Below are 13,944 nucleotides of genomic sequence, written 5' to 3' on the forward strand. Positions count from 1 at the left end.
AGTGAGAATTTTTAGTGTTATATGTTTGGAGTCCCAGAAAAAGAAAGAAAAAAAAAAAAGACTGACAGTGTTTATAGAAAGTTTAGCTAAAAGTTTTCAGATTGAAAAGGATACAAAACCATATTTCAAGAAGCCCTATGGGCATGAAAACAATAAAAATGAAAACCATGTGGGGACATCATAGTGAAGTTGCTAAAAATCTATAACAAAGTGAAACATTTTAAAAACAGCTAGAAAAAGGTATAAATCATTGTCAAAGAATGACTGTTAGACTTTTGTAATGCAAACAGTGGAAACCAGAAGAAAATGGAAAGTTATCTCCAGAGTGCTGGGAGAAATCAGCCATCAGTCTCTACTCAGTACATGAGCTTTCTATTGTTATATAACTACCACAAACTTAGTTTCTTAAGGCAACTTTTATTTATTATCTCTTAGTTCTGTAGGTTGGAAGTCCATATCCATTGCCTTCCCCCTTATCTGCATCCCCTCTCCAGACTAGGACATTTGTTTACCATTGACAAGGTGTATGTTTAATTTGAGAAGGTTTCATCTGATTATTACATCTCTGATCAGTCAAGTTGAGTTTTTAAATGTGTGTAGAAATCTAAACATATAGAAACAAAGTATACTAACAAGACATATTTGAATTTTAACAGCATAGTCACCTCCTAAGGCTCTTCAAAGATAATGATTTTTATCAGAGAACTACAGAATTGCTGCAGTAGTTTCTTAAATTTTACTACTGTTTGAATATTCATTTATTTCCATGGCAATATATCCCTTGACAGTAGATGATAAAGTTCCGTTTTCAGGGATCTATGTGGGATAGATATTATACAGTAGCAACAACTTATTTTCATTCTATATGTGCATAACAAAACTCCTGGATCCTATCTTTGGGATTGTCTAAAATAGGAATCAAAAGTATTTGCTTTCTTTTGGATTGAAATAGCATCTACATACTGGAATCTATGCATATTTATGGGTTATTTGTATTGGTAGAGATGGCTTTAAAAAATACAAAGAGTTAAATATTCTTAGCATTTGTCCCTAGCTTGTCATATTTATCACTATTGTTTGTCACTTTTGAATAGCACTTTATTTTGCTTTCTAAACTTTATTTGAAAGTCTTTATTCTAAGTGTAGCAATTGTGTCTCCATTTTGATGATTTCTATTTGTCTCTATTGAAATATAGTTATCACTTGCTTATTAAAGTTGATGCAACATTTTCAAAATATTTATTTTTAAATATATTCATACCATCTCATTGACTTTTGATAACATTTGAAAGTATTCTATAGGCCATATTTTGGGCCAGAAGACCTGATAGAAAATATATTTTTTGAAATCTAGAATCTTAAAAAAATAAAAAATGTTTATTATGTTACTAGTCACCTAACATTCCTTCCCATGTGGAAAGAGCACTTTCAAAATTAAACATAACTTATCATTAGGTAAAATTGCCTTTACCATGTAAAATTTTATAATTTCATTGAGTGATTTACTTTTTACTTTTATCTTTTAAATATACTGCTTACTTTCTAAATTGCTTTTTTAAAGGAAGATCTGTTCAGTTTATTACTGTATCCTTGGATAAAAATATCCAGCGGCCAAGGATCCCAGTGTAATAATCATTAATGGGGCAAATCTTATTTTTCACTGGTGTCTGTAGTAACACCTCAATATCCTCACTAAGCAAATTCAAATCATACCTTTTTGGTTTATCCTTTTTCCAATCTAATGACAATTAAAAGTTACTGTCAACAGTTGCAGAAATAGTATTAGAGTAGAAGTCAAAATATTTGATTTCAATCAGTCTCTACGACTTTCTAACTATGTGAGCTTGGTTAAGTTAAAAGCTTTCCTAAACCTTCCTTTCCTCCTCTGTAAAACAACAATAATAATACCTTCTCCACATAGCTATTGTAAAAGTTAGATTTATATAACGCCTACTGTATAGGGTTTGTTCCATTAGGTATTCACTACATATTAGTTTTAATTCCACACTATTATTATCAAAACTTCCCCTTCTTTCCCTTTTACTTTTTTCTTCTCTTCCTTCTCCAGAATGTCTTTATGGAAGTTAACTGTTTCTCTCCCTTTTTACTTGAAAAGTAGGTCATATTATTTTGCCTTGTGCCTATAAGTGGTACATTCAATGCTTTGGAAGATAGTAACTCTACAAACATTAGAAGTGAACATTAATGTTAAAAATCATGGATCTGGATTTTTCAAATATTAAATTTTTTAGAAGTAGCTTTTCATGGTTTGGTTTAAAATAGTCTGTAGGAACAGTAAAGCCTTCCAGATAATGTAATAGCAGAGAAACTAGCATAAGTATCAGAATAAATTAGAGCTTTGCAATTCTGTAAGCAATGTGGTGGAATGATGCTGTTTCTATTTTTTTTTTTAAGTTTTTTTTTCTTTTTTTTTTTGATGAGGATAGTTTTTTAAAATCGTTATTGAATTTCTTACAATATTGCTTCTGTTTTATGTTTTGGTTTTTTTTCACTGAGAGGCATGTGGGATCTTAACTCCCTGACCAGGGATTGAACCTGCACCCCCCCCCCCCCCGCCCCCCACCCATTGTAAGTGACTTCTTAACCACTGGGCTGCCAGGGAACTCCCAATGCTGTTTCTTAGAAAAATATTTGGAAAATATTCTTAAATTGTTTATTCATGAATTTCCAGTATGAAAAGTACAGTTCTGGTTTTTTTTTTGGAGGGGATCAGATAACATCCTTTTCTTCTTCAAATAAAACTTTACGTAGGGAAATGTGACAAGGTGATTCCCATTGAGCTCTGTCTACCCTTTTAAACATGTGATCACCTTCAAGAGTCTACTGAAAAGCTGCATTTTTGTTTTTCAGTTACCAAATGTGACTTTGAAACAGATAGCTGTGGTTGGTTTGAAGCAGCCTATGGTGATGATTTTGAGTGGACCTGGAGCTCTAGAAGTAACCTCTCTACTGAATTTGAGGGTCAGGCTCCACCTCGGGATCACACTCACAACACATCTCAAGGTAAGACGCCTGCAGAAGTTCTCCGAGCCTACACGCTTTCCCCAGCTAACGATGGTTTGACCTGATGATTCGTCAGCTTAATTGTGGTGTGAAAGAGATCAATTCAATAGAAACTATATATCACTTTTCGAATTTTGACCATTTCTGGGATAATGATACACCTGTGATGCTCTCTCCTGATGCTGGGAAGAGGCAGAGATGTGGCTCTCAGGCAGCCACGTGATCACCATAATGGACAATCGATACAGTTATAGCTGTTCTGTTTTTCACTCCCAGTAGAGCATTCAATAAATGACATGCAATATTCAACACTGTGGTATGAAATAGACTTTGTGTTAGATGATTTTGTCTCACTGTGGGCTAATGTAAGTGTTCTAAGCATGGTTAAGGGAGGTAAGGCTGTGATGCTCAGTAGGTCAGGTGTGTTAAATGCCTTTTGAACCTCGATATTTTCTTTTTTAAAAAAACTTTTTATTTACATAGGGTTGATTTACAGTGTTGTGTTAGTTACAGGAGTCCAGCAAAGTGAATCATTTATACATATATCTGATGTACATATTTAAAAATACATGTATTTAAGAAAACTTCAGTTTACATTGGAGTATGGCCAGTTAATAGTGTTGTGATAGTTTCAGGTGGACATCAAAAGGACTCAGCCATACATCTACATGTATCCATTCTTCCCCCAAAGACCCGTCCTATCCAGGCTGCCAGGTGACACCAAGCAGCGTTCCCTGTGCTGTGTACAGTAGGTCCCTGTTGGTTATCCATTTCCAATGTAGCAGAGTGTATATGTCTATATCCACTCTTTTTTAGTTTCTTTCCCCATATAGGCCAGTACAGGGTATTGAGTAGAGTTGCCTGTGCTAGGACGTTGATATTTTTAACTTACGATGGGCTTATGAGACATAACTTCATCTTAAATCAAGGGAAATAGTTTACCTTTGCTCAAGTCTGAGAAGAAAAAGAGAAGCAGTAAAGTTCTATGATACTACAACATAGGACAATGTGGAGAAGGAAATGGCAACCCACTCCCATATTCTTGTCTGGGAAATCCCATGGACAGAGGAGCCTGGCGGGCTACCGTCCAGGGGGTCAACAAAGTGTTGGACACAACCAAGCAACTAAACAATAATAGAACAGTTGAATATTACTTATTGTACTTATGTTGTCAAAAAAGAAATGCTCCTTTACGGGTTTTGGGGATGGAGTATACATATATTCTTGGCTGAATTAATGGAAACTACCTGTAGTTTTTGGCATCATTTTGGCCCAGCTCTAGATAATAGTTGAGTACTCATAAAAGCAAATTTGCTAACAATCACTTTTATTGATTTTTAATTGTTGTATAGTCTTCAGTGTAGGGGTTACAGACGTCTCATTTTAGAATTTAGTAGGCTAAATTATGATTTCTTCTTATTTTCCAATAGGGCACTTTATGTTCATTCTGAAGAAAAGCAACAGCTTATCACAAATTGCTAAACTCCAGAGCCCAACTTTCAGCCAGACAGGACCAGGATGCACTCTTTCCTTCTGGTAAATATTAAAAACAATGGTCAATTACTCTAGCAGCCTGGCAGTTGCAAGCATATACTTGCATATACTCGATACTGTCATTTTTCCTGTAATTTGGCTTTATTTTAAAAACAGCTATTGCATTAGATCCATACATTTAGCATTTTACTTAGGAGCACATTGTCAGTATTTAAATGTTCTTTCTTAAAATAAAAGGGACTCTTCCTCCAACAGTGGATTATAATTTAATTAACACTGCTTCCTGAATTCTGGACTGAACTCCTTGAGAGAGGTTCCCAGGGTCCTGAGAGTCAGAGTATGCACCTGAGCAGATAAGCTCTTTCAAATGGGTGGCCACAATAGTAAATAAAGGCATCTATTGTGAGAACTCATTTTTGATTGACTGTTGACTGAGTAAAAGTCACACAATTAGTCTTTTCCAGAAATTATTTCCATTTCTTGTGTTTGTTCTCTTTCAGGTTTTATAACTATGGCCTGTCAGTGGGAGCGGCTGAGTTACAGCTACACATGGAAAATTCCAGCGAGTCCACGGTACTCTGGAGAGTATTGTATAACCAGGGTAACCAGTGGTCACAGGCAGTTGTTCAGCTTGGACGTCTTACTCAGCCCTTCCATTTGTTGCTACATAAAGTCAGTCTTGGCATTTATGTTGGTGTCTCAGCTATTGATGATATCAGATTTGAAAACTGTATTCTTCCACCCCCCTCGAAGAGCTGCAAAGGGCCAGATCATTTCTGGTGTCTACACACTAGGGCTTGTGTAAAAAGACTTCAGTTGTGTGATCTGGTGGATGATTGTGGTGATTATACTGATGAGGCCAATTGTGGTAAGTATCTTTCTTTCTGGTCCCTCTTACTCATTTTTTAAAAATTTATTTAATTGAAAGATAATTGCTTTATAATATTGTGCTGGTGGTGGTGGTTTATTTGCTGAGTCATGTCTGACTCTTTGTGGGCCCATGGGTGGTAGCCTGCCGAGCTCCTCTGTCCATGGGATTCTCCAGGCAAGAATACTGGAGTGGGTTGCCATTTCCTTCTCCAGGGGATCTTCCTGACCCAGGGATCGAACTTGTGTCTCCTTCATTTCAAGCAGATTATTTACCGACTGAGCCACAATATTGTGTTGGTTTCTGCCATACACTGACATGAATCAGCCACAGGTATACATTTTGATGGTGGTGATCTTGATCAGTTCATTGTTTTCCTAGTCCATCAAGACAAAGGCCCTAAGCATTGTTCCAAAGTTGAATGAATATTTTGTGTGATTATTTAGTCAGCCATCAGTATTTATTATGTGGATTTATGAACTAGATACTAGAGATACAGTGATGAGCACAATTACACAGAGTCCCTGACCCCATGGTGCTTACAGTCTCATTGAGGGGATAGATACTATTCACATATTTAAAAAATAAATGTAAAAGGACAGGAGCTTTGACAGGACTTACAAATGCTGTGACTTTATATAATTACGGCTTTGGACTTTTTAGAGATGGTGACTTAACTGAGATCTGAAAAATAGTAAGTAAATGAAGATGTGCAAAACCTGGTGCATGACTGCACAGCAGCTGCAAGATACCCAGTATGGCTGAAGCGAGGCGTTGAGGGAGACCTTGGATGCAACATAAAGATGGAGATGAAGGGGGAGGCCAGATTATCAGATCTTTGTAGACCATTTTAAGAAAGTTTTTCCCCATTTGAAGGTTTTTAAGAAGGAAGGTAATATAATACAGTTGATTTAAAAATTTAAGATTAAAAAATGTCACTGTGGATACAGTGTAATGAGTGGATTAGAGGAAAGTAGATCATATTTATTAGGAGTCTGTAGCAGCAGTTCCCAGGAGAGGGGATGGCAGCCTCTCTCCAGTGACAGTGGTGGAGATGCAGGGACTAAAGTTTGGGGGAGGGACCTTTAGGAAGGACATTTGATGATGTCTTAGATATAGGGAGCAGAGAGTGAGATGTTCAAGTCCTGAATTTCTGATTTAATTTACCAAAAAGTTGATGGTATCTGATCATTGCATACCTCTTGCAGTTTAATAAACCTGGTTCCTGGTAGTGCCGGGTGCGTTCGTTTCTGAAAATGAATCACAAGCTAAGAGAGGTTTTTCTTTTTTAATTACCAAAATCTATCAAGGGAAGTTTGAATCTTTCTTTGTCCGGAAATAGCAACAATCCTTAAAATTCAGTCTATGTGCCTATTAAATTGGCAGGCTTTCTAAAGTCCATATATATGTGTTAGTATATTGTAATGGTCTTTATCTTTCTGGCTTACTTCGCTCTGTATAATGGGCTCCAGTTTCATCCATCTCATTAGAACTGATTCAAATGAATTCTTTTTAATGGCTGAGTAGTATTCCATGGTGTATATGTACCACAGCTTCCTCATCCATTCGTCTGCTGATGGGCATCTGGGTTGCTTCCATGTCCTGGCTATTATAAACAGTGCTGCGATGAACATTGGGGTGCACGTGTCTCTTTCAGATCTGGTTTCCTTGGTGTGTATGCCCAGAAGTGGGATTGCTGGGTCATATGGCAGTTCTATTTCCAGCTTTTTAAGAAATCTCCACACTGTTTTCCATAGTGGCTGTACTAATTTGCATTCCCACCAACAGTGTAAGAGGGTTCCCTTTTCTCCACACCCTCTCCAGCATTTATTGCTTGTAGACTTTTGGATAGCAGCCATCCTGACTGGCGTGTAATGGTACCTCATTGTGGTTTTGATTTGCATTTCTCTGATAATGAGTGATGTTGAGCATCTTTTTATGTGTTTGTTAGCCATCTGTATGTCTTCCTTGGAGAAATGTCTGTTGAGTTCTTTGGCCCATTTTTTGATTGGGTCATTTATTTTTCTGGAGTTGAGCTGGAGGAGTTGCTTGTATATTTTTGAGATTAATCCTTTGTCTGTTGCTTCATTTGCTATTATTTTCTCCCAATCTGAGGGCTGTCTTTTCACCTTGCTTATAGTTTCCTTTGTTGTGCAAAAGCTTTTAAGCTTTTAAGTTTTAAGATGGTAACGATAACCCTATATGCAAAACAGAAAAAGAGACTCAGATGTATGGAATAGACTTGTGGACTCTGGGAGAAGGAGAGGGTGGGATGTTTCAGGAGAACAGCATTGAAACATGTATATTATCTAGGGTGAAACGGATAACCAGCTCAGGTTGGGTACATGAGACAAGTGCTCGGGCCTGGTGCACTGGGAAGACCCAGAGGGATCGGGTGGAGAGGGAGGTGGGAGGGGGGACTGGGATGGGGAATACATGTAAATCCAGGGCTAATTCATATCAATGTATAACAAAAACTACTGTAATGATGTAAAGTAGTTAGCCTCCAACTAATAAAAATTTAAAAAAAAAAATAAAATAAAATAAAAAAAAAAAAAGAAAAAAAAAATGTTTAGTCTTGAAAAAATGGTAAATTCAGTAGAAAAATTGGCAAATTAAATTAAATGGTAATATTAAATGGAGAAAGAAAAGTATTTATAACATGTGATTGATAACTGGTGGTTGTTTAATGGATCTCTTAAAAAAAAAAAAAAAAAAAAAAGAAAATAAATTGGCAGGCTTATCATAAACCAAAGGAAAGCCATAAAATACTTGGAACATCATAGGAAACATTACATTGAGAAATTTCCATATAAATCATTGTGGAGAACTTTGCACATATGTGGTGTTTAATACAGTCAGGCAATTAAAGTCAGAATTGCCATGCAGCTTGTTACACAACTAACAACTTTAGTGCGTATAAATGAAGTTGATGATTTCGACCAATGGCTGTTACAAGAAGCATTGCTTGTCCTAAAGGTAATTTATTTTTGCAAATTTAGAAAGCCTTTTCATCTTTTTCACTCACTTCAAGTCCCACTCCTTGAAAGATGTTGACCTATTACTAAAGATAAGCAAATTATGCTTCAAACTTCACAGTATTAACTGAGTAGAATAGGATTTTGGAAGTTTGGCTATAATATCAAAATATTTCTTCTGACTAAATATTAATGAGAGGAAACAATAGTGACTGTCACTTTCTCTCATAGCCTTCCATCTAGACATAGTAATTTTTAAAAATATTTTTAATTGGACAATAATTTCTTTACAGTGTTGTGCTGGTTTCTGCTGTACAACCCTGTGAATCAGCCATAAGAATATAAATCGACCTAGTAATTTTTTTTAATGGAGACTCTTTAATTTTTTTATTTTTTAGCTTTTATTTATTTATTTTTTTGGCTGTGCCGTGTGGCATGCAGGATCTTAGTTCCCTGATCAGGGATCAAACCTGTGCCCCCTGACAGTGGAAGTGTGGAGTTTTAATCACTGGACCACCAGGGAAGTCCCTAGATTTAGTACTTCATTAACAGAGAATGCATTAGTCATCCAGAAATCAATGCTTTATTTCCTAAGTATGCGTGAAACGTGGTCTTTCATTTAAGGGTGGGGCTATAATGCCTTCCATTTTGAAATAAAGATTGAGCATGCAGTCAGTCTGAAGACAGGCAATGTGAAAAAATCTGTTGGCTTTACTGCCAGTTTTATGTCAAAAACACAGTTGCTTGACATCCCCCTTCTGCTGCGCAGCCCCAAACCGACACTCGCAGAGGACCCGTGGGGCCCGGTTCACGTCACAGCTGCGCTTGATTAGTCACAAGTGAGGAAATATCAAAGGAAAGCTCATCTCCCATTTGACATTTACTCTCTCGGTTCCCTTCATTAGGTCTAAGCTCCTGTTCTCTAGGTTTCGAGACAGATGATTTGTTCTTGCCTGGCTGCGTTTACTCACGTATGCTTTTATTTATTGTTTCAGAATATTTGTTCACCTTTGGCGCCAAGTGCCTTAGTAAGATGAATAGAGGACAGCTGACATTTGTAGTTCAAAAATATGAACTTATGTAAATGAAGTTAAAATGTGGAATCTTCATTGATTCTAAATCCTGTCCCTTCTACCCAGATAATGTCAAACGTATATTCTATCCCATTTATTCTAAACAAGTACTTGGTGTCAACAGAACTGTCACATCTTGAAAAATGAATACATTCCAATATTATCCTACAACTGTAGGTAGAGTGTTCAGTGAATAAGGGACTGACTAATTCTTTAAAAGTGCGTTGAGTCCTTCTACTGACTGAAGGGAGTTAAAAGTTTAAAAGCACCAGGGACTTCCCTGGTGGTCCAGTGGCTAAGACTCCATGCTCCCAATGCGGGGGGCTTGGGTTCAATCCCTGGTCAGAAAACTAGGTCTCACATGCTGCAGCTAGGCATTTGCATGCTACAACTAAGACCTGGTGAAGCCAAATAAATGGATAAATAAAACATTTTAAAGCATCAGCTCAAAGGAGCTACAGCTCAGTGAATAGAAAAGATTACCACTGAGGAGACACAGCTAAGAACTGATGAGGCTCACAGCATAAGAGGCCTAGATAGAGGGAGAGGGAGAGGTGAGATGTTTAGGGCATGCTGATAAATTAGTGCATGCCAAGGGGAGAGACAGTTGTGGATGAATAGGAAGTTATTTTACTTTGGGAATGGTAAAACTTGAAAGATAAACTTTAGATTTAAGTTGAGATTAAATAAGTAAATATGAAAGGATTTTGAATAGAAAAGAAAAGTGATAAGCTACCATTTAAATGTGGTCATTGTGGTACAAAGGAGGGATATTTGGAACTGGGGTGGGATGGATCCAGAGAGAAGAATTTGATTTCAGAGTGAAGTCTGGAAAACACCTGCCTCAGAATCATCTTGGGTGCTTATTAAAAATTGGGCTTCCTTCCATGCTTTACACAGTGTTTGTACAGGACTTTACCATGGAGTAAACAACTTTACCATTCACCCCAGGGCACTTCAAAAGATTGAGAACTAGTATGATTCTTGTCAGCTGTGTATGTTAGAACTACCAAAGGAGCTAGTAAAATATCCTTTCAATTGATGGATGCACAATTTGGACCAATTAAGTCAACATTTCTGGGGCTGAATTTAAACTTTAATTTTTTTAATGTTCACTGGTGATTGGAACATTCAGCTGAAGTTGAAATCCATGGAGAGAGAAGTTTGTTGCAGTGAGCCAGCTGTGGGGTAGTGATCATTTCCCTAAGGTTGGGATAGTGCTACAGGGCAGGGGATGGTTATAAAAGGCATTTAGAAAATAATGGCCAAAGTGATTCCACCTCCATCTATAAAATATTATTGCTTGATGTATTAGCTAAGATTTACTCTTCTTAAAAGTTTGATCTAATGTTGCATTAAAAAAGATTAGAGTGGTTTAACTTGGCAGAAGCAAAGGAGCAACTAGTATTCCCATTCATAGTTATTTTGGTCCTTCATGATCTTTTGATTTTATTTAATGCCCATTTCAGTACCTGAACTTCAGTGTAACTTTGAAAATGGAATTTGTAACTGGGAACAAGATACAGAAGATGATTTCGACTGGACCCGGTACCAGGGCCCAACATCAACGCTTAATACAGGACCGATGAAGGATAACACTTTGGGCACAGATCAAGGACACTATCTGTACATCGAAACTTCTGAACCACAGGTTTTCCAGCACCGAGCTGCTCTGCTCAGCCCTATCCTTAACGCTACTGATGCAGAGGGCTGCACCTTCCGCTTGTACTACCACATGTTCGGAAAGCACATTTATAGGCTGGCCGTCTACCAGCGAGTCTGGAACAACACAAGAGGACAGCTGCTGTGGCATATATTTGGGAACCAAGGCCCCATTTGGATACGGAAATCTCTCAGCCTTTTCAGCAGGCAGCCTTTTCAGGTATGGACAATGGCCTTCACGAGGTATATTCAAAAAAGCGTCAGAACATTTAAGGAATATGAAAGATTTCTATGTTTTGAATTAAAAGTGAAGTTTGGTCAGTTAGTTTGACACACATTTATCATTTAATTAAGGGTGTACCCAAACTCATTACGTTGTCTTCCTCCTTGACTACCTCCAGTAACTTGTAATTGAAATTTCTACAGGTGGACACATGGCATTGGACACAGTTGTAGGTTCTTCCAGTCTAAGTCATTGTTGTGCTGAAATGAAAAACCTGGAGAAAAAGAAAAAGAGTTTGTCTCAATCTCTAGTCTTCTGCCAAAAGTTCACTCTTAAATTTGTTATTTTGAATCTCTCATTTGACTTCCTCACATTTTGTAGGTAAGGAGCAAAAATCCAGGAAGATAGCACACATTGTTGGAAGAGCTATTCTGGGGCAGAACCAGACTTTGAATCTAGGTTTCCTTCCTATTGGTGGAATATTCTTTAAATCTTTCTTACCTTCTCCTAAAAGTCAAAGTTTCAATAGTGAGTTCAAATGCTTATGTGCTTTTATAGTTTTGTAAAGGGCTTTGGCATACTTTGTTTGACTCAACAATTCCCTGAAGTGGGTAAGTCAAAGATTCTTGTTGTCAGTTTTATAGATAAGAAGGAAAAAACTCAAGTTGCTTTTTGTGCTGTGCTTCATCACTCAGTCATGCCTGACTCTGTGACCCCACGGACTGTAGCTTGCCAGACTACTCTGTCCATGGGGATTCTCCAGGCAGGAATACTAGAGTGGGTTGCCATGCCCTCCTCTGCGGGATCTTCCCAAACCAGGGATCAAACCCAGGTCTCCTGCATTGCAGGTGGATTCCTTACCATCTAAGCCACCAGGGAAGCCCAAGAACAGTGGAGTGGGTAGCCTATCCCTTCTCCAGGGGATCATCCCAACCCAGGAATCAAGCCAGGGTCTCCTGCGTTGCAGGTGGATTCTTTACCAGCTGAGCTCCTGGCCAGATAGATGGTGAGCAGAAAAACAGGGACTTGTTCTAGAACCCATGATGTCTATTTAATTCACGCTCATTCTGTTTATTTTTTTTTTCTTAAATAATGCATTTTTTTACTCTGCTTAAAAAAATAATTTTATTTATTTTGGGCTCTGCTGGATCTTCATTGCTGCACAGGCTTTTTTCTAATTGCAGCGAGTGGGAGTTACTCTCTAGTTGAGGTCTGCAGGCTTCTCATTGCACTGGCTTCTCTTATTGCAATGCATGGGCTCCAGGGTGTGTGGGCTTCAGTAGTTGTAGTGCATGGGCTCGGTAGTTGTGGCTCCCAGGCTATAGAGCACAGGCTCAGTCGTTGTGGTCCACAGGCTTAGTTGCTTCATGGCATGTGGGATCTTCCCTGATCAGGGATTGAACCTGTGTCTTCTGCATTGGCAGGCACATTCTGTGCCACTGAGCCAACAGGGAAACCCTCATTCTCTTTCTGATGCATCATATAGCCTGTTGTATGTAACAGTGTTGAATATTTGTCTTTTCCTTCTGGCCAAATAGACATGCGTTTAATATATTGGAAGAAACTTCTTACCTATACTAGCTAAACTTTTTTTTGGCATATTCTAAACGTCTCAGTTATCCCAGTTGAAAGCACTATCTTTATCTAAATGTCTCAAGTGAAGAATTTTACAGCCAAGAACTTAGCTCCAGGCCACCTGAGCTTCTAACCATCTTATATGTCCATTGTATGTGGCTCAGTAGTAGTGTTGGTGTTTTGTCCTGATAGACATAAGCTGACATCACGAAACCTAATCTGCAGGGTGCAGAGTGATATCTTGTTGTCCAGCCCAATGGTAAGATCCATATAATCATGTGAAATGAAATTGAAGAGGGTTTTTTGACTTTTATTTAATAATGACTCATCCACTTCAAGTTAATTCTTAATGTCTAGTCAGGTCGATTGTAATTTGGGCTTAACTAGTATTTAAATGGATAAATTTTCCTTGTGATGTTTACTCAATAATTGCTTTTCACTTAGAGAATTGAGCTTATGGTTTCTGGAGGGGGATGGATGGGGAGAAGGGATTGTTAGGGCATTTGGATATACACATTGCTATATTTTAAGTGGATAACCAACAAGGACCTACTGTACAGCACACGGAACTCTGCTCAATGTTACATGACAGCCTGGATGGGAGGGGAGTTTGGGGGAGAGTTCAGTTCAGTCGCTCAGTCATGTCCGACTCTTTGCGACCCCATGAATTGCAGCACGCCAGGCCTCCCTGTCCATCACCAACTCCCGGAGTCCACCCAAACCTATGTCCATTGAGTTGGTGATGCCATCCAACCATCTCATCCTCTGTCATCCCCTTCTCCTCTTGCCCTCAATCTTTTCCAGCATCAGGGTCTTTTCAAATGAGTCAGCTCTTCACATCAGGTGGCCAAAGTATCGGAGTTGCAGCTTCAAAATCAGTCCTACCAATGAACACCCAGGACTGATCTCCTTTAGGATGGACTGGTTGGATCTCCTTGCAGTCCAAGGGACTCTCAAGAGTCTTCTCCAACACCACAGTTCAAAAGCATCAATTCTTCGGTGCTCAGCTCTCTTTATAGTCCAACTCTCACATCCATACATGACCAC

At 38.2% G+C, this 13,944-nt stretch overlaps 1 protein-coding gene across 1 annotated transcript in view; it reads left to right on the forward strand.

The window, feature by feature from the left end:
• Window positions 1–13,944, forward strand: part of MALRD1 (MAM and LDL receptor class A domain containing 1) — a 518,391-nt gene that overhangs the window by 113,662 nt on the left and 390,785 nt on the right. The window contains exons 16-19 of the mRNA XM_020872693.2: window positions 2,872–3,024; window positions 4,455–4,560; window positions 5,019–5,386; window positions 10,907–11,319. Of these exons, the coding sequence (XP_020728352.2) occupies window positions 2,872–3,024; window positions 4,455–4,560; window positions 5,019–5,386; window positions 10,907–11,319 (1,040 nt within the window). The remainder of the gene's footprint in view (window positions 1–2,871; window positions 3,025–4,454; window positions 4,561–5,018; window positions 5,387–10,906; window positions 11,320–13,944) is intronic.

Source organism: Odocoileus virginianus, chromosome 9, assembly GCF_023699985.2.
Source record: "Odocoileus virginianus isolate 20LAN1187 ecotype Illinois chromosome 9, Ovbor_1.2, whole genome shotgun sequence".
Classification (NCBI taxonomy): Eukaryota; Metazoa; Chordata; class Mammalia; order Artiodactyla; family Cervidae; genus Odocoileus; species Odocoileus virginianus.